General features: G+C 44.4%; 1 protein-coding gene across 4 annotated transcripts in view; it reads left to right on the plus strand.

The window, feature by feature from the left end:
• Nucleotides 1-774: 774 nt before the first annotated feature.
• The window catches only part of Cadps (calcium-dependent secretion activator 1), a 24,708-nt gene continuing 1,775 nt past the window's right edge, over nt 775-23,707 (plus strand). The window contains exons 1-15 of one of the 4 annotated variants that reach the window (XM_019844349.2): nt 775-1,070; nt 13,017-13,591; nt 13,962-14,129; nt 14,875-15,366; nt 15,817-16,223; nt 16,321-16,785; nt 17,571-17,930; nt 18,397-18,636; nt 18,863-19,166; nt 20,234-20,390; nt 20,691-21,142; nt 21,465-21,623; nt 21,745-21,861; nt 21,945-22,183; nt 22,295-23,707. The exon at nt 22,295-23,707 is cut by the window's right edge and continues 1,775 nt beyond it. In XM_019844349.2, the coding sequence (XP_019699908.1) occupies nt 13,154-13,591; nt 13,962-14,129; nt 14,875-15,366; nt 15,817-16,223; nt 16,321-16,785; nt 17,571-17,930; nt 18,397-18,636; nt 18,863-19,166; nt 20,234-20,390; nt 20,691-21,142; nt 21,465-21,623; nt 21,745-21,861; nt 21,945-22,183; nt 22,295-22,502 (4,206 nt within the window). In that variant the 5' untranslated portion in view covers nt 775-1,070; nt 13,017-13,153 and the 3' untranslated portion in view covers nt 22,503-23,707. Of the gene's footprint in view, nt 1,071-8,631; nt 8,885-13,016; nt 13,592-13,961; nt 14,130-14,874; nt 15,367-15,816; nt 16,224-16,320; nt 16,786-17,570; nt 17,931-18,396; nt 18,637-18,862; nt 19,167-20,233; nt 20,391-20,690; nt 21,143-21,464; nt 21,624-21,744; nt 21,862-21,944; nt 22,184-22,294 lie in introns of those variants that run through there. The other 3 variants (XM_019844351.2, XM_025302660.1, XM_025302661.1) reach the window with 3 other exon arrangements.

Genomic DNA, 23,707 nt, shown 5'->3' on the forward strand with positions numbered 1-23,707 from the left:
CAATACCTCTCTCTTCTAGGCGCGATGAACGTCACACAACGCTCGTCATTGCCGTCGTTGATCCAGTCGCAGCTATGATAGTGCTTTTTAGCCCTGGCTCCCTGCGAAATTAATAACATGAGCACCGTTTCTCCTCCGCAACCACCGTTTGACCACCGTAGATCTCTCTCCCCATGCACGCCTTCTCTCTTCTCGATGCGCCAGCTAGTTATTACCGTGGCTCCCTCTCGCTTTGATGTTTCACTAAACCCCTCTTGCCCTCCTGCCCTCCCTCCTTCTCGCTCGTTGCAACATCCCTTCATCTTTTCTCTGTTCATCCACTCTCGCTCTCCCTCGCGTCGTTTCAACCTTTTCCTCTTATTCTCGCTCCCTCCGACGTTCCCTTACCTCTTCATTCCCCTTTTACTACCCCCTTTCTCTTTCCCTCAGCTTTTCCATCCCTCTTCATACCACCTCCACTTTTGCCGCCCCTTCTCCCTTCCACCAGAACACCAGTCAGAACAGAGCGGTCGCAGTTCGAACACGCCAGCTTGCGGATCACGAAGGGTCTGTCCGTCTGCCGCTTCCACCCTTGCAGGTGATTCCTCTTCTCGCTCCTTCGAGTGTCTCCGGCCTTTCTCTTTCTCTCTAGCTCTCTTCTCTCTCTTTTCTCTTTCACTCTTTTCTCCTTGTCTTCTCTCTCTCTCTCTCTCTCTCTCTCTCTCTCTCTCTCTCTCTCTCTCCTCTCTCTCTCTCTCTCTCTCTCTCTCTCTCTCTCTCTCTCCCTCTCTCTCTCTCTATTTCTCTCTCTCTCTCCTTCTCTTCTTGCACTCTCCTCTCCTCCGGTTCGTCGCGTCAGTTCATCTCGGGCGACGTTCACCACCGCCATCACGCTGCTCGATTCTACTCTCCGAGTGGGTACGGCGCGTTACTGATCAGACGGGTGGACACACGGACCATAACGCCGCCGCGGCGTTTGTCGTTCGTGGTGCTCTTCGTGTACGACCTGCGCGAATCTCACACCGGCTGCACATAGCGGGATGGACCTTCGCCAGACCAGAGAATCGCGACCACACATCGGTTGATAGGAGGTTAGTCAGATCCCCACACATTCGCTTTTACGGCTAAAAGCTCCGCTTAGAGACGAGCCTGCGGTCCCCCGGGAGAGTCGCTCCCGGGCCGGACCTGAAAGCCCATCGGCAGTGGAACAGCGTGTGACACACCCAAGCCACGAAATGTGCACCTTTGAGTGTGCCTAGGGCCAACGGCGAGCCTTCGAAGCCACGTTCGACGCGCTAGATCAATAACCACGTCGCGAGGAAAAGCCGCTCGCGCGCGCGGAAGCTCCGCTCTCGTCTTCAAGAGTTCGTGCGTCGCCAGTCTGCTCTGCGAATCCTACTACATTATGTTCCTTCTAGAGGCGTGATCGCGTCGAGAGATCGCGCCGGTACTCGTGTGGAGACATGTCGTGTCGTGTGATGACGGTAGATCCTAACTGACGATATACCGGCCGATTCACGCCGATCAACCGCGTTGGTATATTAATTTTTGGTGGATGACCGGATTATATTATCCGGTCTAATCGACGATAGTCTCGCCACCTTCATCCTCTCTTCTCGTCACGCGCGGTCGACGGTCTATTAATCCACGCTAGTGCTTCCTATTAGATAATTTACTAACGATGCGAACTTAATTGATAATATATTTAATCGATATCTAGCTGGCGATTTTGAATTTATTGACTGCATCAGCTAGTGTTTGCCGGTCGGCTGTATGGTTCGCTAAATAGTTCACGGTATTTGTTAGTCTTCTTGGAGCTTCAGTGAGCTTACTTTGTGCGGCAAGCTGAACGAGGAAGTTGGATTCCGCGTCGGCGAGCGAGGACGGACGCACGTAGCAGCGGTGTGTCATTGTAAATCGAGGCGGCTATCGATTTTTTACGTACGGCTCGTTGGCTTGAATGTCGAGGATGAACGGAAACGTTGTGGTAGATATCGGCATCCGATGGATGCAAAAGTCGATCAAACGGTTGGATTAGGTTCCAATGCGAATTAAAGAGAATCGGATTCTACGAGCAAGCTCTCTCTCTCTCTCTCTCTCTCTCTCTTTCTCTCTCTCGCTCTTCATCGCGAGCTGAATAGAACGATGACATCGTGGTGCACTTTGCGACGCAAGGACGAAAAGCTGTAGCGTGCGTATACTTTGATTAGTGTGCGTGAGAAAAATCTAACGACTGCGTGTCACAATAGAATTTTTCACGTCCTTGAGAACAGAGTTTTCTCGCCATTTCCACACTGAATCGTTTTCACATTCAATTCCTCCGTACAGAATTAAACGCACGTACAGAGTGTCCCAGAATTCCCGATCTTATTTTTAGTGAAAGATTCCTTGGCGAATTTGGGTTACGATTTTCCTCGCAAATTATTTTCGTTGCTAGTTGTCGATTATTTTCGAATTTGATCATCGAGAATAAGGGATTCTCGCGGAATGGACAAAGATATTCAAATCAATTATAGCGTCGCGGTATTTTGCTGTAATATGTTCTCCAATTGTTTCAAGTGTTTAACACAGCGCGTTGAACAGTTGCAGCAAGTAATCAGACATGGCCAAATCGATTCCAATTTTGTCCAATGGTCCGTAATTAAAATTGAATTTGCGGGTTCTATCGTGCAACCTGACGTACGAATTTGATAGGTTGCGAAATTATGCGAATATATATGTGAATTATATTACCGATGGTCTCTCGCAGACATTATTACTGTTAAACGCCAAGCAGTGGTATATGGAATACGCGCGCGCGCGCACATACACATAGAGGGGAGCGGGGGGAAGCGAGACGGGGAGAATATCAGATCAAAATCTCATAAGCCACGAACAAGAGTTCGTCCGTCCTATATTTCGACGTCCTTTATCTTTCGCCGAAAGTCCCATCGATCATGTTACGACTGATGGATATAGTGCCTTTGCACGTAGCGCGCGGACGACACACACGTCCGAAAATGAAAAACGACACGTGCGGAATTTTTTCGTTCGCAAAATCAGTTCGCGTCCTTCGGAGCGGAATGAGATTTTTCTGCGCTGTTCCTCGTGAATGGTGCATCAGCAAAGGCATTGCCATTCATGCTGCTCACAAAACGACTTATCGATCATGCCGGAGGTATACACGTATGTATAGGTCGTGTTTCGTCGCACGGGAAAATCCAGAGCCGCGTTTCCTCCGACATTTACCACGCCGCGCGAATTTACGAGCAAGAATAAGATTTAAATTGAATTTATGCGCTGACTAACGTACGTTCGAAATCTCATTTGAAGTATTTCGTTGCTATGGTTGCGGTATAGCGCACTCTACTATGTAAGATATTCCAGATACTGTGTATTCGGTCGAGAGTTTTTCGATCAATTTGGAATACGTTTCTTGGGGGGGGGGGGGTTTGACGGCACTTATCGAGACAACGTTGCAGTTTATAGCGGTAGCTGCACTAGTAAGTGTGAGCTTCTAATCAAATTTTAATCAAAATAAAATCGCGGCGAAATCAACATCCATTTTATATTTCTGATACTTGAATGGCTGTTATTTCTGTCGTTTAGAATATATTTCATCTCGAGAGGAATATCAAAACAATGGTTGATTGCCGCTGAAAAATATGATAGTAAAAAGTAATTTGTGCGCGCTTTAACACACTGAAGACTTCATGTGTTAAAAAGATAATGCTGTAATATTTATTGTAATTATTAACACCGTAAAGCGAAATAATTGATTCGCGTTTTGAGCATGTGAGAAAATCCGATTAGTCGTTCGTGAACTTTTGCATATCGGAATACTCTGTACGACGAATCCTCCGGCGGTAATCTGGCATAACGCAATGTGAAGTGCGCGTGTGTGCCGGTAAATAGGACGGCTAAAATCAATATATTTATTCTTTTGCACGGTTCGATACAGGTGGTACTCCATGACGTACCTGCTGGATCTTGATAAAAAGGTACGACCTCGCGTAGAAGGATAAAAATAATATCCAGGCATTTTAAACGGGCAGGTCTAACTTTAACCTTGTTACTTGCCCTAACTACGGTCAACATAAAATCCGTATATATAACGAGGAACGAGGAAAAGAGACAAAAGCGGCACCATTCTGGAGATAATCATCCTTGCATCTCATATATTTTCGTGTGCTTAAAATAATTTTTCATCCCAGTCCCGGTCTGTTTTCGCTTTTTCGTGTCTCTTTTTCTCGGAGTATCATGCCTATCGTGAAAACTATGAGAACGTGAACGAAAAGCAGTATGAAAGGCAGTGTAAAAGCGTGCAGTAGGAACATACATTGCGAGAGGATGGTAAATAAAAAGTAGACTTCTCTCGTTTGCGAGGATCGTTATGGAAATGGGATTGATAGAGGCAACGCGAGCTGCGATGATAAGTGGATCAATGAGCGCCATATTTAATAAGTGCAGATAAAGGAGCGCATCAATATCGTGCTAAAAGCATCGGCATACGCCGGAAAATTTGATTGACACGGGATTTCCAATCACCGGCCGAAGAGCTCCGGCATCAGAAATAATAATAAAATTTCTGACGAACAACACGCATTTCTAAAAATAACGAAATTCGTTGTAAACGTGACACGGGGATCGGAGTGTTTAGCGCTGTGTCAACTCTTTGACACGACGGAGCTAAAAATATTTATATTTATATCATCCTTAAATTCTCATATATTTTTCATATATTTTCAGGAAATGTTGAGAATTTCCGATGTAGAATGTTACTAATTTCTAGTTGCAATTATTCTCTTTCCAGAAAATACGAGAACGTGCGATAAAATTGTCACTTTTAATTTTCTACCGGATAATTACAATTATTTTAATTAGTTAGTCAAACAGTTAGTCAGTGTTTCAGTCGTGAATATTACCAAACGAAGAACAGGTATGTGAAAAATGCGCATCAATGGCACGCCGGTAATTAGCGAAACTGAATGTTATATAGCCGGTTATCGATCTTCTAGTTCCATGGAAATTTCGCGCATGAATTCCCGTGTACAAGCGGTGTTACTGGCGATTAAAGCCTTAATTAATTAATATGTTTCGGAAGGAAAGTATTCGAATCAGATTTACCAAACTTATTTTTTGGAAAGATTTTATATATCGAGAGGAGAGTCTGGATGAAAATATATAAGTAATCGCTAGGAACTCCTATTTTGTAATTTTAATGGCAAATTTTTCAACGAATTCGCAGTCTATTCGATGCTGGAATTGAATACGTCCTGTACTTAAGCTATATCGTCAACGAATCTTTTCTGTCTTTTCTTTCTCTAGCACGATGATAAAGTAGATTATGATAATAAATTTAAAATATATGTCATTCAAATGAGAAGATGGATTATTTTCGTGGCAACCCAATTAAATGTGTCATAACTGGATTTTCGAGCATTTTGGTCCCACTTATCCCTCAATTTGATCATTTTGTCATCATAATACATTTCGAGAAAAAGGATTTTGGAATTGTAATCTTCACGTGTACATAGTATTTCATATTATATATGTATATATATATGTATATATATATATATATATATATATATATCTTTGTGTTCTCTTTTTAACTATTAAACGAAAGATGATTGAGAAAGGAAGGAGGATAAAAAACAATTCTCCCGAGAGGAGTCACAGACTCTCGTGTTTGCGTCACTCTTCATCAACACTGTCAATCCACACATACGTTTTCCTGACGCGAGGCATATACTGTGCAACGTGCGATCCTAAGCCGCGACTCGTTTTAGCTCGTGTGTAAATCCGGCTTCGAATGCATCTGGAAAATGTGCGCCGACTGCACGCCGCTAATTACCAAAACCGAACCGTTACAGCACAGCGCCGGTTATCGATCTTCGCGCGCATAAGTTTGGCGGAAATTTCGTGTCGCGGCTGCGGCGCAATCGTGCCCCGGATCCTCCTGCTCCTCTACCACCTCCACCATCACCACCACTTCCTCCTCCTCCTCCTCCTCCTCCTCCTTCTCCTCCTCCTTCTTCTTCATTTGCCCCTCCTCATCCCTCTTTCTCGTGGTGCCGTTTCGAAACTTTTCCCCGTGGGGCGCGTTTACGTGATCCAATAAGTTAATCGCCCGTACCGGTGCCTATAGCGTTCGGCCGTGCTGCGCTTACATGCGGGATTAGTACCTAACTTGATAAACTTGGCCGTTACGCAAGCCGCTATCCGATCGTTTTCACCCTTAACCCGCCACATCCCAACCTGCAAAATTGCTCATAATCCGTCCCTGTCGTTTCCATCATTGTCGGGTGTGTTATTTATAAGAGTGTTCGGCACATACTACATCCAGCTTTGAGTCGAGCTCCAGCCACCCATGGATGATATCGCGAATATTCTCGTGCTCTCCGGTACGTAGGATATAGGAGGATACAAGATTGGTCATGCTCCATTTCCGATCATGTTCACTCTTAACTCTTACTGATGTCTTTTCCTTTCGTTTCTATCACCGTTCAATTTTGTTTCACCTTCAAGTCGATGTATCGTTCGTGTCAAATAACTATATCAGATAATATAACTTTTTGAATATTTTTATGCGAGGAATATCCTAATACCGGAGAAGCAAACATGGATACACAATATTTTTGTCTACGAAGCTCGAGATAGGAAGCTCTAAAGTTTGGTTAATAAAAATGAAGTTGTTAATCTTACGCTCAAGAGCGTTATATTTATTTCTTCTCTGTGACGTAAGCTTCCAACTATAACTCTAGATCACCATTAACATCGCGGAGGAAAAGGACATTACGGCGGGAACTTAATCCTGATAATAAAATGCGTATGTAACTGAACAGATTGATGAGCTTCAATTAGTTACTTTTGTAATGAATAGAAAAAAAGAGCTACGAGTTAGAGCATGGAGAGGAATCTCGAGGATTACGTGTTCTATTAGTTTTTTTGTAATGTTTTATAACATCTCTCTCTCTCTCTCTCTCTCTCTCTCTGCATTAAAATTGCGCTTTATCCGATCACGAAGATTAATACACGGAATATTAATTTAAGATTATAATTCACCTTTTAATCCTAGCTCGACATTAGTCAACACATAACTACGCTTAATTCTTATTATTTATTGCATTTTCAGTATATAAAATTCGACGTTATTTCTTTTACTGTATTTGACGTTATTTCTTTACTGTATTTGATTCATTACGTTCAATCTGTCAGGCATTTCTGATACAAAAGATTGATAATTCAAATTATCAGTATAATTTGCAGTTTCTTTTTGTAATACCGATCGGCGAGCGATGCGTGCGCGTGTGTTTCGTGTTTACGTTTAGCGTTTAACGTTTAGCGCAGCGCAATGTTGCATTTGTTGCCTGATCGTTTCGCAACCCCGATGCCATTATCTCTACTATTCCAAATCCCTTTTACACCAGACGTTACTTCGCTATTGCTAAATATTCATTGTGTGCACGCGTGTGTCTGATAACGACTACTATAACGACACACCGCTTCACAATCGAGTATCCGCGTTTTACGTCTCGCACGAATGCGGTATTTCACTTTCCCAGTCGACGAATCGCACCCTGTATCAACGTCGCCACAGAAACATTTGCATTTCTGGGTTAGGCATTAACACGCCCGTATACACGCGCCTTTGTACGCGAACCGGGCGCGTATTATTACAATGTGTAATGATCACGCGAGGAAGCCGATTACGTATCGACAAAATTCGCACGACTGACTTTGGTTTGAAAATTAAACCGGGAATTGCATTATGTCAATCGAATCATATCGATATTGTATGGTATTATAGTTATTAGTAATATTATTTCATGGAAAATATTTCACCACCATAAGTTTTCGCAGTTTCTCTGTCTCACAAAACTGTTTTGTGCGTCATTACGCGACGTTCGAGATCGATGCTTTATTATTAATTCGGTGATACACAGAATTTTGATACGAATTTTCTACGTGCTCGAAATTTGCGCCCATTGTTGGTTAGCACAGTGGCAATAACGCAAAGTCTGAGATCCGACTTTCGGAAATACGAGGTTTGCCAAGAATAACCCTTTGGCAAACAAAGGGTTAAGCGCAGCGCGACGATCTCTTATTCCAGGCTCTCTCGTAGAGATACGAGATACAATGTGAACGGTCGGCTATTTTCTTTTTCTACTTACATGAACGTTCGATGCCTGAAGAAATATGCGATGCTCGTAATGAAATGGGATATAGTCAAGTGAAGGAAATGCATCTCAGCAGATGCATTCAACCTGAAGGGAGGGGCAACCTGAAACAAAAAATACGGTAACGTTAGAATTCAGCAAGTTGCAATTTACGAGATATCGACAGTCATCATTAAAAGATTTTACTCTTTGTTATCTATAAAGCAATTCAAAAGTTCTCTTGTAATTTCTCCGAATTTCGTCGACATTCTTCGATCTTTTTCCGACTTATCTCGATTTTCCAGACCCGTGGTAACCTCGTTTGCTCGTTTGACGTTAAACACACGATGCGTATCCGATGTGTGCACGCGTGCGTACATGAAGCGCGAGTGGTGAATCGCGGATATAACTCGGCAGAGAGAGAGAGAGAGAGAGAGAGAGAGAGAGAGAGAGAGAGAGAGAGAGAGAGAGAGAGAGAGAGAGAGAGAGAGAGAGAGAGAGAGAGAAAGAGAGAGATAGGAGGAAGCGGAGAGAAGGAGACAGGCCAGAGACAATCGATATGTTTGCACTGTGACGGCCACGCACGTCTTTCTTCCGTTCCAGTTCGCTTCCTGCATTCGTCGGGCGCGCAGTATCGCATGCGGAAATCGATGATCGTGTCTGGAAAAATTCCGGACAATAGTCGCATGTATACACGCATGCATAATCTCACACACGTGCATCCGTACAAGTGCGTTTTCTTCGAAGTACAAGGAACGGAACAGGTATGTTTTCACGTTCGCGGGCTCTCCTCTCTCACGTGCATTGCTTCCTTCGTTCTGATTTCGCTAGCCGGAAGTAGCTTATCGACGGCTTCCGCGCTGTTAAGTTCCGCGGCCCGACACTTATCGTCAACCAACCGAGTTTCCTTCGTTCGCCCTGGTAGTAGGATTCTTTACACATTGAGCGATCGCACTTGTCACGCTGCATGTAATATCGTGTTAACGCAACATATTACACCGGATGAGAGCCCCGAAAATTGCGCGAGATTCTTGAAAACCGAAGATTGCTCAGGGATATATTATATGGAAAACTGTTCTCGACTGGAGTTCGTGAAAGCTGAGAATTTGGGGAGATTGCTCGGCATTCTCTCGTACTCTCGTGGCGGATCTATCTGTTTGACAAATGTGACATGACGAAGAATAGACAACGTTAAAGAAATAGGTCAAGAGTAGAATAATGCTGGATAAATTTTTTTCAGATTACGCTTTCCATGTACGTATTTACGAAATAAATTAAATTTATCTTGATAAATCACTAAAAATTGCAAAGATGAAATTCATAGCTCGATAACAAGTGAGAGTTAATAATTCCTGTTGGCAAGAAATTAAATCAACAAAAGGAACAATGCTGACCAAGTTTCGTGACTGAGGTAATATTTTTATATCACTTTTATTCGTGATAGTTAAAGGCTAAAGACTTGACGGAGGAAAGAGAGATTTTTTTCTTCCAGGAATTTTTATTAAAATTACGAGTTATATGTACAATCCGCCAGTTCTGGTTCCGGTTAATTCGTTTATACGTTGGTTGAACATTTTACGAACCATATCAGAATAATAGTGAAGAAAATCAGCATATTCTCATCAGCATTTCTCTTTTACTTCAATTTCCTATTTCTACATTGTAACGGGCATTAGACGTTTTTTTCTTTTTCTTGAGATATCTTTTGAATTAATTAATCTATAAAGAAGGAATGTATATTTTATCTGTCGTACATTATATTAAAACCGTATAAATAAAGACACAATTAACAACTGACTTTGTTCGGTGAAATAATTCTTCTCATCGGACGTGACGCGAAAAGCATTTCTCCATTAACGCAGCCAAGCTTGTAATAGGCAATCTATTTTTCGTAGCACGTGTCTGCACGTGTCGGTTCATTTAATCGCTGGAGAGTGTTATACCATTGAGAATGATCCGCTGGCATTTCTGTCAATCTAGAGACGCCTTACATGGGACACGATTCGTTGACATAATTACGCCTACGCAATGCGTACTATGGAGGAACCAAGCGAATATTAAATTAAATTAGGATCTATTCAGCAATTAATTTAGAATCTACATCGATTGTATTATATCGCTGCTATCGACAGTATTGACCACTTTTCAAACGTCTGCTATTTTTCGTCTTGTTTCCGTGAAAATTTATTTCGGGAACGTCGTAATATGTGAATTCTAGGTATCGTGCAAATATATGTTTCATCAAAAGTGACAATTTTCACTCCATATCAGTTAGAAAATAATCATCTCGCATCGGAAAGTTTTAGATCCATCAAAATATAATTTTAAAGTAGGAAATTGTATTTTCACAAACTTATTGTTAGATTAAGTGACATAAATGAATAGATTTTTACTCCTTTCTTAATTTCCATTTTAATAGAAACTTCATACGAAGTTTCATACGTAGCGTTTAGCTGACAAAATTACGGAAAATAATGATGCTGTGCCGATGTTACTTGCAAAAATTGATGTCAAATTTGTTAAAAATTCTGTTCTTTTTCCTCGAGATTCTTTCCCCGATATCGTAGGATGTTAGAAAAATTTGTAGGATTACAAGGAATACGACTGTACATTGCAATGTACGCGCGAGGACAACGCATTTGAAGATTCATTCACGTTTTCAATATTAGCTAGAAGGCGAGTTTCTCGCTAGATGGACGATAGTTTAAATCGAATACGATGTATATCGCACGTGAGTGGGCGAAGGACTGTGTATTATTACAGGTGCACATCAAAGAGCCGGTTCAATTACCGACGGATTTGTATTGCGCATACGGAGAAGTTAAATGCAATTAAGCTTTGCCATTCGTAGCCCACGATCCGTACGACGCGAAATTGGAGGGTATTATACTGTCAGTAAATACGGGAGCATGTTTATCGCATTGAAAAGGTCGATAAATTCATTCGATACAGATGCAGATTCATAGGCGAAAACTGCGCAGCGATGTAAATTCTATAATTTTATAGCTGAAGGTACGCATTTTTAATAAATCACGACGCATACATATACTCGCGCACGACAAGGTAACGGAAAAATTTCACGTTCGGTTGCGATAAATACCGAAACTCGAGAAAAAGAGATTCCTGCGAAAATATTGAAAATGGTTTTATACGTCGATTTTTGCTGTATCTCTTAATTTATGACTGTTAATTAATTCTCAACTCGTACAACCATGCACAACAATTTCAGAGTTACAGCCGCGATAAAGATAACGACTGGACATTATTAACGTATCGCTCGTTCAATTTTACACTTTATATTCGCGTATTCATAAGTCGCGATAGCTTGAAGTGTAATTCATATTTCTAACTCTTTAAACGTCCGTATTACGAGTTGCAGATCAGCCGCGCGAAATTCGCGTATCTTTGGCGTCGGGTGAGCTTTCAATTCTTATATACGACCGCCACGATAAATTCTCGTAAAAGAGTCGATAGAAACTCGCTCGAGGCAATCCGATAGTATTTTAAGAGAGAGAGAGAGAGAGAGAGGGAGGCCATGGACTCTTCAAACGATCAATTATAATTAAGATAAAACCACGCGGCAAAGCCGCGCGCACAAAGTATACGCCGTAAGCCGATAAATTTAGCTGTCTCTCCGACGGGTTATGGGATTAAATCCCCCGTTCCCTTCGCGGGATATGCGAACCGATTTTTTGCCGCTTTTACCAGGCCGACCTGAACCAGCGCTTCTCGGCAGGACGCTCTTGCAAAGGTTTATTCTCGGGCTTTTGCTTCTCGGGACTTTAATGGGGAAACGGAATTAAGGACCTCGCTCAAAGGCCTCATCTGAGGCTTTTGCCTTTTCGAGGTGCTTCCGCGACGACACGACAAAGCACGAGAAACTGGCGCATTCCGGCGAATTGCCACTTGGCGCGTCGACGACACGATGAGATCGGGATAAATGATTCCGTTCGTTTTCGTACGACAGTCTCCAATTACGACGCGAGCGCGCGTTTCGAAGTTCGCGACGAAGAGTGCGCCTTTGCACTTGAAAAACACCGAATGCAAATTGCGCCGAGAGGCACGCACTTGCACCCCTGACACGCAACTTGTACGCTCATGCCAGACAACGAACGTAACAATCGCCTCGCGCACATAATTAGAAATTCCGCGCTTAATCAACGATAATTGAACGCGCTACGCATTTAACGAAATAATACGGCTTTGTGCTATAGAAACGGAAAATTGCTATAATTTTACTTCCTACTATATAAAATCCATTAATTCTCAGCAACTGCACAGTTCAATGTGACCAGACCGGCTACTGGCCGATCACATCTCTGACGGTTCTATATATTTTTTTATTCCAATAGGCCGCGGTGCAGCTTCATTTTTATCACAAATTATTTCGCTGTTTAAATATTAGAGCAAATTTTACGGTGTTTTTCCGCTCCTGATGAGAATATTACAAAATATTGTGAGAGGAGATATTTCATGTAAAAAAAGCTTTCAAAGAGGTTTCTTGTTTATGTGTCGGATTACGCAATTGCACTAGAAGTGAAACATCGCATATAAATTCATATAATTCGACATATAAAATATAAAATATAAAATATATACAAGAGAGAGAGAGAGAGAGTGTCGGGATTAAGCTGTTGCCTGGAGGGAGAAAGAGCGCGTAAAGAAATATTGTTTTGAGACTCGCGAGTTTCAAATTTTCCCTTTAGCTTCTAGCGTATCTGCCACATTACCAGTCATTAATTACTGAGGTTACTGAGACTGCAGGTGTGTCTTTGTGCGAAAATAAGAGCTGCGAATGGATTTTTCACAGAACGCGCTTTCTGCCAAACACGATATCGCGATTGATTACGAGAGATATTGCCGTGTAAAAAATGTGGGAACAAACACTGGTTTCAGTTAGCGAAAGAGCACGCGATCAGCATCACCGAAAGTTGTGAGCACGACGGCTCCGTGACCACGTGAAGCGGCTGGGCCTCCTGCGACGGGGGGGGTCGAGGACCGCGCGCGCACCCCCTTAGAGCGTCTCTTAGACGATGATAGACCCAAGCTCGTCCGAAGAGGAGAGCGAGGAGGATCAGAGCACCCACCATGGCGGCGGCGGTGGTGGCGGCGGCGGCCGTGCAGGGAGCGGAAGCTCCCACGGCTCTCGTCGCCATCCCGGCAGCGTCGGCAGCGGTCCGGGCTCTGGTAGCGTCGGCTCGCTCGCCTCGGGTCTCACCGCATCGCCCGGTGGTCCAAATCATGTGGGTCCACCGAGCTCCGCGGGTGCTCATGGATCTGGGGGTCGCGTTGTTAGCGCGGCGGGCCAGCAAGACGGTGGTGGAGCCGGCCTGGACGTGCCCAATCTCTCCAGCGCCAGGAACTCTCTGTCGCCGTCGACGAGCGCGGCACAGGACGCCGCCAATTACGCCCAGAGGCCCACGAGTCCGTCACCGTCGGTAGCCAGCGAGAAAACGGAGGCAGAATTGCAGGTACACGTCTGCATGCTCCTTCTTGCTTTTCACACTAAAGACATTTTCAATGTCGGCGCTTCCCGTGTTTCGGGTGATATTCGAAAATATATTTGAGAATAATATGAAATATATCATGGCTAAAACATATATATATATATATATATATATATAAGCGGATAGAGATGCAAGCGTACAGAGAGAGTGAATTTCCATAGCAAATATTCTTGTAATAGAAACAGTAACGGACTCTGAGTTATTACGAACAGCAGAAATTGCGAGGAAACATATTGCTTGGCCCAATTTCTTTTGCGCGAAGGAAGATTGGATTACGATTTATCTAAGATATGCGCTATTGTTCCGCTAATACCACTCTTTTCATCCCCTCTAGGACAAGCAGGAGAGGGAAGAAGTGGAGAGGAAGACTCGGATTCAGCTTTATGTCTTCATATCGAGATGCATCGCTTATCCGTTCAACGCCAAACAACCGATGGACATGGTTCGGAGGCAGATGAAAGTAACGAAGCAACAATTGGAGACGATATGCTCTCGTTTTCAGGTAAATATCCGAAGAAACATTTCGTTTGCGAAAAACGAGTCATTAACGATAAAAGAAAAACGCGACGTGTTTTATCGTCGTCTATTTATTGATTTGAATCGTGCAAGAATACACCGTTTGAATACACGTATTATGTATTTATTATTTCACGGAGCAAGAAGAGCGAAACCCTTCGTGGTAGATGGCTGTTTCTCGAAGCCCTATTCAGAGTCTTATAGTTGTCTACCCGTGTAACCTTCACCTTCGCTGCTCTTAGATATATCGAAGCGCTGTACGATCGCATTAAATTATTGGCCGCTATAAATACAGCCCGTTTCTCTCGTATATCAACGCAGTCGTGTGTCTCACGGTTTATATCACACTGCGTGAGATGCATATTAATCGTCTTTGCATTTGCCGCTATGCGACGTCAAATTTCCTTGAAAGCACGCCTTGACATTTTTATGTGATCGAGAGATACGAATGTATACTCGTACATTACTCGTATATTACGTGTTTTCGGTTCGTTTTCGTTCGTTGTTGTTCGTCGGCAAATGTTCGGCCTGTCGTCGAATACTCTGTGTATAGTATACATGATAATGCGAGAAGACTAATTAGCGAAAATCAGAATTGCGAATAGCGCGCCTTGACGAGAGGAGCGTTATAATACCGAGGACAATCGCACAATCCCACAGGACGCATACGCAGACGCCTTTGCGCGGAGGTTTTTTCTTTCTTTTTTTAAACAAGCCCGTGTAAATTTCAGAGTTTTTTGAAGGGCGAGACGCAGATCATGGCGGACGAGGCGTTCCACAACGCTATACAGAATTACTACGACGTGTTCTTGAAGTCAGACAGAATAGTGCAAATGGTGCAGAGCGGAGGATGCTCCCAGCTCGACTTCCGCGAGGTTTTCAAGAAGAACATTGAGAAACGTGTTCGGAGTCTCCCGGAAATCGATGGACTGAGCAAAGAGACTGTGCTTACGTCCTGGTTGGCCAAGTTTGATTGTATTTTGAAAGGTACTGGTGACGAAGACACCAAGAGGCCTTCCAGGATGCAACAGCAGTCTTTGAACTCGGAGCTGATACTGTCGAAGGAGCAGCTGTACGACATGTTTCAGCAGATCCTCGGCATCAAGAAATTTGAGCACCAGCTTCTGTTCAACGCCCTCCTGTTGGATTCAGCCGATGAGCAGGCTGCCGCCATCAGGAGGGAGCTGGACGGTCGCATACAAAAGGTCAACGAGATGGAGAAGGTACAGTGACAACCGCTTCTTTCTTTCTATTTTTTTATCGATCGCTTCGTCGTTCTCTACGGGACAAGGGAGAATACTCGTATTCTGCCTCTCTCTCTCTCTCTCTCCCTCTCTCTCTCTCTCCCTCTCCCTCTCTCTCTCTCTCTCTCTCTCTCTGTCTCTCTCTCGCCCTCTCTCTCTCTCTCTCTCTCTCTCTCTCTCTCTCTGTCTCTCCCTCGCCCTCTCTCTCTCTCTCTCTCTCTCTCTCTCTCTCTCTCTCTCTCTCTCTCTCTCTCTCTCTCTCTCTCTCTCTCTCTCTCTCTCTCTCTCCCTCGCCCTCTCTCTCTCTCTCTCTCTCTCTCTCTCCCCCTCTCTCTCTCTCTCTGTTTCTCACGCACATTCTCCAAGCGATTCTCCATCGATTGCTTCTGCTCTGTTCCTGAACGCCGATCGTCCTTCTCTTATCCCTAGAACCGCAAGCTCATGCCCAGGTTCCTCGTAAAAGAAATGGAGTCGCTCTACATCGAGGAGCTCAAGTCGTCTATCAACCTGCTAATGTCAAATTTGGAGTCTTTACCGGTCTCCAAGGGTTCGATAGACAGCAAATACGGGCTGCAGAAGCTGAAGCGCTACAACCATCGTGGTGAGCGCTCCCGCTGCCGCGGTCAGGGTTCCCTCGCTAAACTGGAGGGCGACTCCGCTGATTCCGAGCCCCAGCTGACGAAAATGGACGTCGGCCTGACCTTCCAGGTGGAAGTAGTCGTAATGGAGGTTAAAGGCCTCAAAAGCCTAGCATCCAATAGAATAGTTTATTGCACCATGGAGGTGGAGGGCGGAAAGAAGCTACAGACTGGTCAGGCAGAGGCCTCCAAGCCCATGTGAGTAGAGTCGAACGATCGAACGATTGACCGATCGCGATCGACCGCAGGGGGGTCAGGACCGTCCGCATCATTCTCGTCCTCGGGTATATTATAGGTGGGACACACAGGGTGACTTCACGACGATGCACCCGCTACCGGTGGTCAAGGTTAGATTGTTCACCGAGAACTCGGCGATGCTCGCGCTCGAGGACAAGGAGCTTGGCAAGGTGATACTGCGGCCGAATCCGTTGTCTAGCAAAGTGCCCGAGTGGCATCACATGACCGTGCCCAAGAATTGCGCCGATCAGGATTTACGTATGAAGATCGCATGTCGTATGGACAAGCCACTCAACATGAAACACTGCGGCTATCTCTTCGCGATGGGCAAGTCTGTATGGAAAAAATGGAAGAAGCGGTACTTTGTGTTGGTCCAAGTCTCGCAGTACACATTTGCGATGTGCTCGTACAAAGAGAAGAAAAGCGAGCCGTCGGAAATGATGCAGCTCGATGGCTATACAGTGGACTATACCGAGGTCGTTTCTGCTAATCTCGTGGTCGGCATGGATTTAGAGGGCGGAAGGTAAATTTTCTCCCCCCGCCACATCCGCCGGAGAGTGAAAAATACCTAACCGCCGCGATGCAGCATGCGAGTAGAGAGCAAAGTAGAGCACACAATCGCAAACGTTGTTAGACGAGTTGCCCTTCCGTTGTCTTCTTCCCCCTTCTTCTTCTTTTTCTTTTTTTTTTCCTCTTATTGAACGTGAGCGAGACATCGATTGATGTGGTACGTTGAGCAATGCGTTTAGTAGTGACAGCACTTGACGCTTCGTTCGTCTTCACTACCGCGACATATCACGTTACTGTTTTTCCTTCTTTCTTTTCTTTTTTTGTTTTTTCGAAAGTTCTTTTTAGTAGAAAACAAAAGCAAGTCGGACGAACATCTGAGGAGATCTTTCGGCGGTTGGAGCGAGCTCATGTATCTCTCAATCGCCATCGATCCGACCTTGGAATTTCAAGTTTCCAGTTATTGCTCGAGAACCCCATGCTCCATTCCGTCAGACAGCTCGATTCCATGAGCCGAAAGTTCGTTCCTCAGTCTCAGTTTCACGTTGGTTCTCTAGCGAGCAGTTTAGTAGCGGTATTCAGTAGTTGGTTGCGAAAACAAATAGAGTTTGTTGGGCTCGTGGAATCTCTTTTCATTACGATGATCGCGCCGATGATAGACACGATCTACGCTACGTAAACGTGTCCAGCGCGCTCGAGCAGGGTATCTTGCAGCTGGCGGGGCAAAGATCGTGCGTTGACCAGTGTCCGGTCCGCGTGCGATTTGTACGATTCAGCTTATGAGTCGCGTATACCCGACAGGTATTTCTTCAACGCCGTGCATGAGGGCGATCATATAGTGTTCGCCTCGGACGACGAGAACGAGTGTCACTTGTGGGTGATGGCGATGTACCGGGCGACCGGTCAGTCGCACAAGCCCACTCCACCGGTCTCGGTGGCCGACAAGAACTCCACCATCAGCAAGATCCAGGGCGACGCAGACCGGGCGAAGAAGCACGGCATGGAGGACTACATAAGCGCCGATCCGTGCAAGTTCGACCACGCCGCTCTGTTCAAGTACTTGCAGAACTTGATCCTGGATTACAGACTGAACGATCCCTACTGCTCGCTCGGCTGGTTCTCGCCTGGTCAAGTTTTTGTACTGGACGAGTATTGCGCCAGGTAATGAAGCTGTTGTTTGCCTCGAGTCTTAATCTCACCTTCTCTATCTTTATGTCTGTCTCCGAAACGCATTTAGTACGATTGCATTCGTACAAACATAAGCACCAATATATCTTGAGCGAATAGGTGATTTTTTCTTTGGATTTGTAATGTGTAGCGACTATTTTCAATATTCTTTTACTAGAGAAAAATTTATCATGCACAAAGTCATCGGGAAACTCACCAAAATTAAATTCGTTGCAAGAATTGCAAGAATTGTTTTAGGTTGCAAGATTCGCGCCTCTTGCGTAATTGCGATAAAGCCACGATTTTTTTCACGACGAATCAGCACTTTTCCGGCAGTATTATATACTAGTATAGTAGATGATGGCCGAGTCGTGTGAACATTTTAAGATGCTGGCGCGATTACTTTTCGTCGTAAATTTTATCTGCGATGTCGACTTGAACGTTTGTTTTCTGACGATAGATACGGCGTGCGTGGGTGCTTTCGGCATCTTTGCTACCTTAACGATCTATTGGACAGAATCGATCGTGGGATCATGATAGATTCCACGTTGATACACTTTAGCTTTGCCTTTTGCGCCACTCATGTTTACGGTAACACAACCGACGGTGAGGGCTCGATCACCCACGAGGAGAAAGATAAATTTCAGGAGATCAAGGAACGGCTGAGACTGATTCTCGAGAAACAAATCACCAACTTTAGGTAAACAAATAATCCCCTTGCTCGAGAGACACAAGGAATATCTTGAAGAATTTATTTTGAAAAGTACATTAACATTGCTTTTCTAAAAGAAAATGAATCGATTGAGGAATGGAAATGTGTCTCCTTCAAAAAATATAACATTCCCAAAGACCAACTCATATGTATTATGACGATCGAAGTATGCACAGAAAACGTTATGTAAATTGTATGAAATTTGTCACAATAGGTACAGTTTTCCATTCGGGCGGCCTGAAGGCGCGTTGAAATCAACCTTGTCTCTGTTGGAACGCGTCCTGATGAAGGACAGCGTGGCGTCGGTGCCACAGGAGGAAGTGAAGGCATTGATAAAGAGATGCCTAGAAACAGCGGCGATCGTTAATTACGAGAAATTATCCGCCGAGGCAAAACTCGATGACGATCTGAGCGGCGAGGTGTGTGTGCCTCCCAGCAAGAAGCTGGAGGATCTTATTCACCTCGCCGAGTTGTGCGTCGATTTGCTGCAGCAAAACGAAGAACATTATTCGGAGGTATTAGTTGGGTTTTTAGAACTGAGTGTCGATTCTCGGGGCTCTCGAGAGAGAGGGTAGCATGCCGGAAACAACGGACTTGGTAAGGGTCCGCCACCTCCTCAGAAGACAAACGCGCGTTCGCCCACTTTTCTCTCGTCGTTGTAGATCTCGATCGCGAATTAGAAAATTGCGTTAGGCAGCTTTCATTATCACTGCGAGAATTTGCAAAAAATCACTTTCGTTCAGAGTAATGCGCCGGATGTGCGGCTGGCGGGCGGCGTCGTGAGGTGTCCTTTTGCGGTGAAGAGCTATTCGCTTCTTTTTGTGGAAGGGCTAGAGCGACACTTTTTCTCTTGAGTTATTGCGTTCTCTAATTTGTCACGTCAATATACATCACGCGTGTACATCACATGTGTATATATATATACATCACAAAACATGTCACAGAACAATATAGGGCAGCTGTATCAGGGAATGAACTGTGTGTGTGTGACTTTGTTACTCCAACGTTACTTCACTCTTAATTTTGAACACATCAATTTTGAATACATTTTTAACAGTGTCAAATCGACACTGTTGAAGATTTGCAATTTTACTCGATACCTCAAGACAGTATAAAAATGACATACAAGAGAGAAAAATATTTTTTATTCGCCAAAGACGTTGAATTGTTGTTCGCTGATACATCTATCCGCCACACCTATCCCTTCATACAGCTCTCTTGTTGCCTTTCGTTTAAAAATATATAGTTTCACTTTTACCTCTCACTCATAATCTATCTTCTGCAAACGAGAGCAGTCTCTGTTACACGCAACTGCGATATCCCTCGGCGTTTCCTCTGCTGAGCCGAGAGTCCAAGTTGAGAGATATAGAGAGCAATAGCAACAAACGCTTGTCGCATAGCAATCACGAGTCTCGCGATCGTTCACATCACCGACGTATCATGGTAGAAGTAGTGTCTTCTGGGTTCTCGAGGGTCCCGTGCTCAGGGTGGCGTCCCCATCACCCCGAGCTACAAGAGAAGTGCCCACCGTATATGTGCGACGTCCAATATTTTCACGATCCGCTCCTACTACACTGTACCGCAGGCGTTCGCCTGGTTTAGCGATCTTATGGTGGAGCACGCTGAGATCTTCTGGTCGCTCTTTGCCGAAGACATGGATAAGATTCTGGCCGAGCAACCACCCGACACGTGGGACAGTTTTCCGCTGTTCCAGATTATGAACGATTATCTTAGGACGGACGGTGAGTTTGTTTCTTCACGTATGTACAGAGAGGCTTGTACTTGTATATAAAAAAAAAAGGATATTTTAACATATTATATTTTATCGACGAGCGAATTAACTGGATTGATCTTCATTCCACCGCTACGTACTTGTCACGTATTTATCACGTCGTATGTTACGTATTCCAATACGTATATTCCAATACGTTCGCTATTTATGCCAGTTTACATTTATCCGAAGAGATAGGATTAGTTCCCCTATGCTCCGAGCTTAGGTCTGAGGATTCTAGATGGTTGTGAAATTTAATATTTGCACGTAGACAATTTGAAGAACGGAAGGTTTCATCAGCATCTGCGCGACACGTTCGCGCCGTTGGTCGTGCGTTACGTCGATTTGATGGAAACGTCGATCGCTCAGTCGATTCACAAAGGTTTTGAGAAGGAGCGATGGGAGATCAAGGGCAACGGCTGCGCCACTTCGGAAGACCTCTTCTGGAAGTTGGATGCGTTGCAGTCGTTTATCGGCGGACTGCACTGGCCCGACCAGGAGTTCCGACAACATCTCGAACAGAGGCTGAAGTTGATGGCCTGCGACATGGTGGAGTCGTGCATTCAGAGGACCGACGCGGCCTTTCAGCAATGGCTGAAGAAGGGTGTGACTTTCACCTCCACCGATTATATCATACCGTCGGAGATGTGCGCTATGGTGAATGTTATCTTGGATGCCAAGAACCAGAGTTTTAAACTTTGTACTGTCGATGGTGTCGATGTGGTAAGTACTCTTGACTTTTTTAGCCCTCGAGAAGATCACCACGATACGATATTTCCATTTCAGCACGACTCGTGAGAGAATGTTCGGTGTAGAAGTATTGTTTTTTCTTTTTTTTATTATTAATAAGAGTCGATATGTGCGTTACGTGAAATTCGAACTTTGATCCATCTTTTTATCCTGTTGTCGCATTTAATGGGGAATAAAGAATTGAATAGAGGGCGCCGCAGCATATCTTGTATGACGTGAATCTTGACGGTGAAATGACCGTTTGGCAGATAAATCTGTACTGCTATCACACGTCAATTAATATGCGTGTTTCTAGCATCAATATCATGCAAAGATCGACGACATGATCGAAAAGACGTCAGCGGGAATGAATCAAGGAATGATCAACAAGCTTGTAATGGTACTAGAAACGACACTCTCGAAGTTGTCTCGTTACGACGAAGGTTCCCTCATCGGTTCCATTCTCAGCTTTACGGTACTTTGCTCCGCTCCGCTAAATGATAAATACTTGTAAAACCGACTGACGCAAAATTCTAACTACTTAGGCACTAAAAGGCACGTTTTTTAATCGGTACTTTGCAAATTGCTGTTTATAGAAGGTATCAGGAAGTGGGAAGGAAATGGGACAAGCCTACGTAAATTTCACGAGAAACTGCATGGATCAGATTCGTAGCAAAGTCCTCGACGAATTGTGGATCCTGACTTTCTTCGAGGTAAGTCGATTTAAAGCACCTGCGAGCTTGGAAAACTGAGAAAGATGAAACTTGGCGTTGATTCGTTTGGCTTCTGTGTCTAGCAATGGTACACGGCGCAGATACAAATACTGTGTAATTGGTTGTCCGAGAGACTCGATCATAACCTGCACCTGTATCAATGTACCTGCCTAGCTCACATCGTGAAGAAGATCTACTCGGACTTCGAGCTCCAGGGCGTAATGGAGGAGAAACTCAACTCGAAGACATATCAGACTATATCCAAGAGGATGCAGACGGAAGAAGCAACTTGTGCCTTAACCATGAGCGCTCAGAACGAAGAGTAAGAGTCGCGCTCTTAGAAAAATCTTACACATAATCTTATATACGCGTTTGTAGAAATTTTTCCGCCATACAGAAATAGCTGCTGCAATGATTTCCATTCGCATTGCAGAGGGCTTTCGGAGAATGGTAATGACGACGAGGTGGAGAGACCTAAGACAAAAGTGACGATCGTTGAGACGATAACAGGAGAGGAGGCAAATTACGTGGCCAATCTGAGCAACGTCACCTCGAACGTTGTTGGCAAAGTCGGTAACATGTTCGGCAAGGGCATCGGCGGTCTTTCTACAAAATTCGGCGGAGCCACTAGTTGGTTCTAGTTATTATTTCTAGCACTCTGCCAGTAACCTTACATTCGACTAGTACGTTCCTTCGTCTAAATAAGGGGATGCAGACGGGAAGATTTGTAAAGGTTGTAGCTAATACCGTAGGCGATATGATGATTTAGAGTTTTGTCCATATGACGAGTGGTATGTTTAAAACGATGCAATCGATCGGATCAGTTGCTTTTATCGTCTAGTGAATCGTTTCGGTTTTATCGGTGGATTCTCGTCGATATCTTCCGGGCGCGTGCGCGTGCGCGCGCGCGTACGGGATTACAAAATTACTTATCAATTAATCACGATAAGATATCGCAAAAATAACCCTTGATATATTTCCGTTCACTCATAGATACCATAGTTTTTCGGATTCAACGTAATAACGTATATTAGACGCGCGTTGTTGGAGAATGACGCGAAAGAGGGAGCGCGGGCTCGTTGTGGAGTTTTCATTGAATCGTTTGCCGTTTATGTTCGATCTCAGGTAATAGCGAACATAGTTGAAGTATGAAGCTCGGAAAGGCTGATTATGCTGGCACGCACGATGTATGCGAGAGTAAAGAAAACGCGTAGACTACTAACGTACACATATTACAAACAAAAAGATATATGTATATAAACGTACATATATGCAACGTGTAATTATTGAGGTATTCGTACATTTTGTCGTGCTCTGCACGCCAGAAGCACGTCGTTGATATATTAGCTGAATTGTCAACAGAATACGATTTTTCCTACTTAGTCTGTGTACCGCGAGTTGGTTTTGCGGATTTAGTTGTTGAAGGATAAAAGCGAGGACGCATTTCGCGTAATAACTCGGAAAAGATTCTCGGGTAGGTTGCAACGTTACTTGGGTGTAGGGTGGAGGCACGCGACGGGGGCGCGGGAAATCCCGGAAAAACGGACGAAAGCAAAAGAGGTTGAGGGCTTGAGGTGTGGAAGAACAGAACCGCGACTGTCACCGCTTACCGAGTTAATTTTGCGACCAACAAGTCAATGCTTTTTCAGCTGTTAGATACGATCGCTGTTATCTGTTGGACGACCATTCGTCGAAACTCGAATCGAACATCTCTCGTATCATCGCAAAAGTTCTTCGCGAAACGTGAAAGGAAACGAGAAAGTCGCGCTTTGTGATACAAAATAAAATATACAAGGTGGCCGAAAGTGCTCGGCCGGAGTGTTTTAGGGACGGCCCTTTTGACGAA

The sequence above is a fragment of the Harpegnathos saltator genome, unplaced genomic scaffold, assembly GCF_003227715.2.
Source record: "Harpegnathos saltator strain DR-91 unplaced genomic scaffold, Hsal_v8.6 scaffold51, whole genome shotgun sequence".
Classification (NCBI taxonomy): Eukaryota; Metazoa; Arthropoda; class Insecta; order Hymenoptera; family Formicidae; genus Harpegnathos; species Harpegnathos saltator.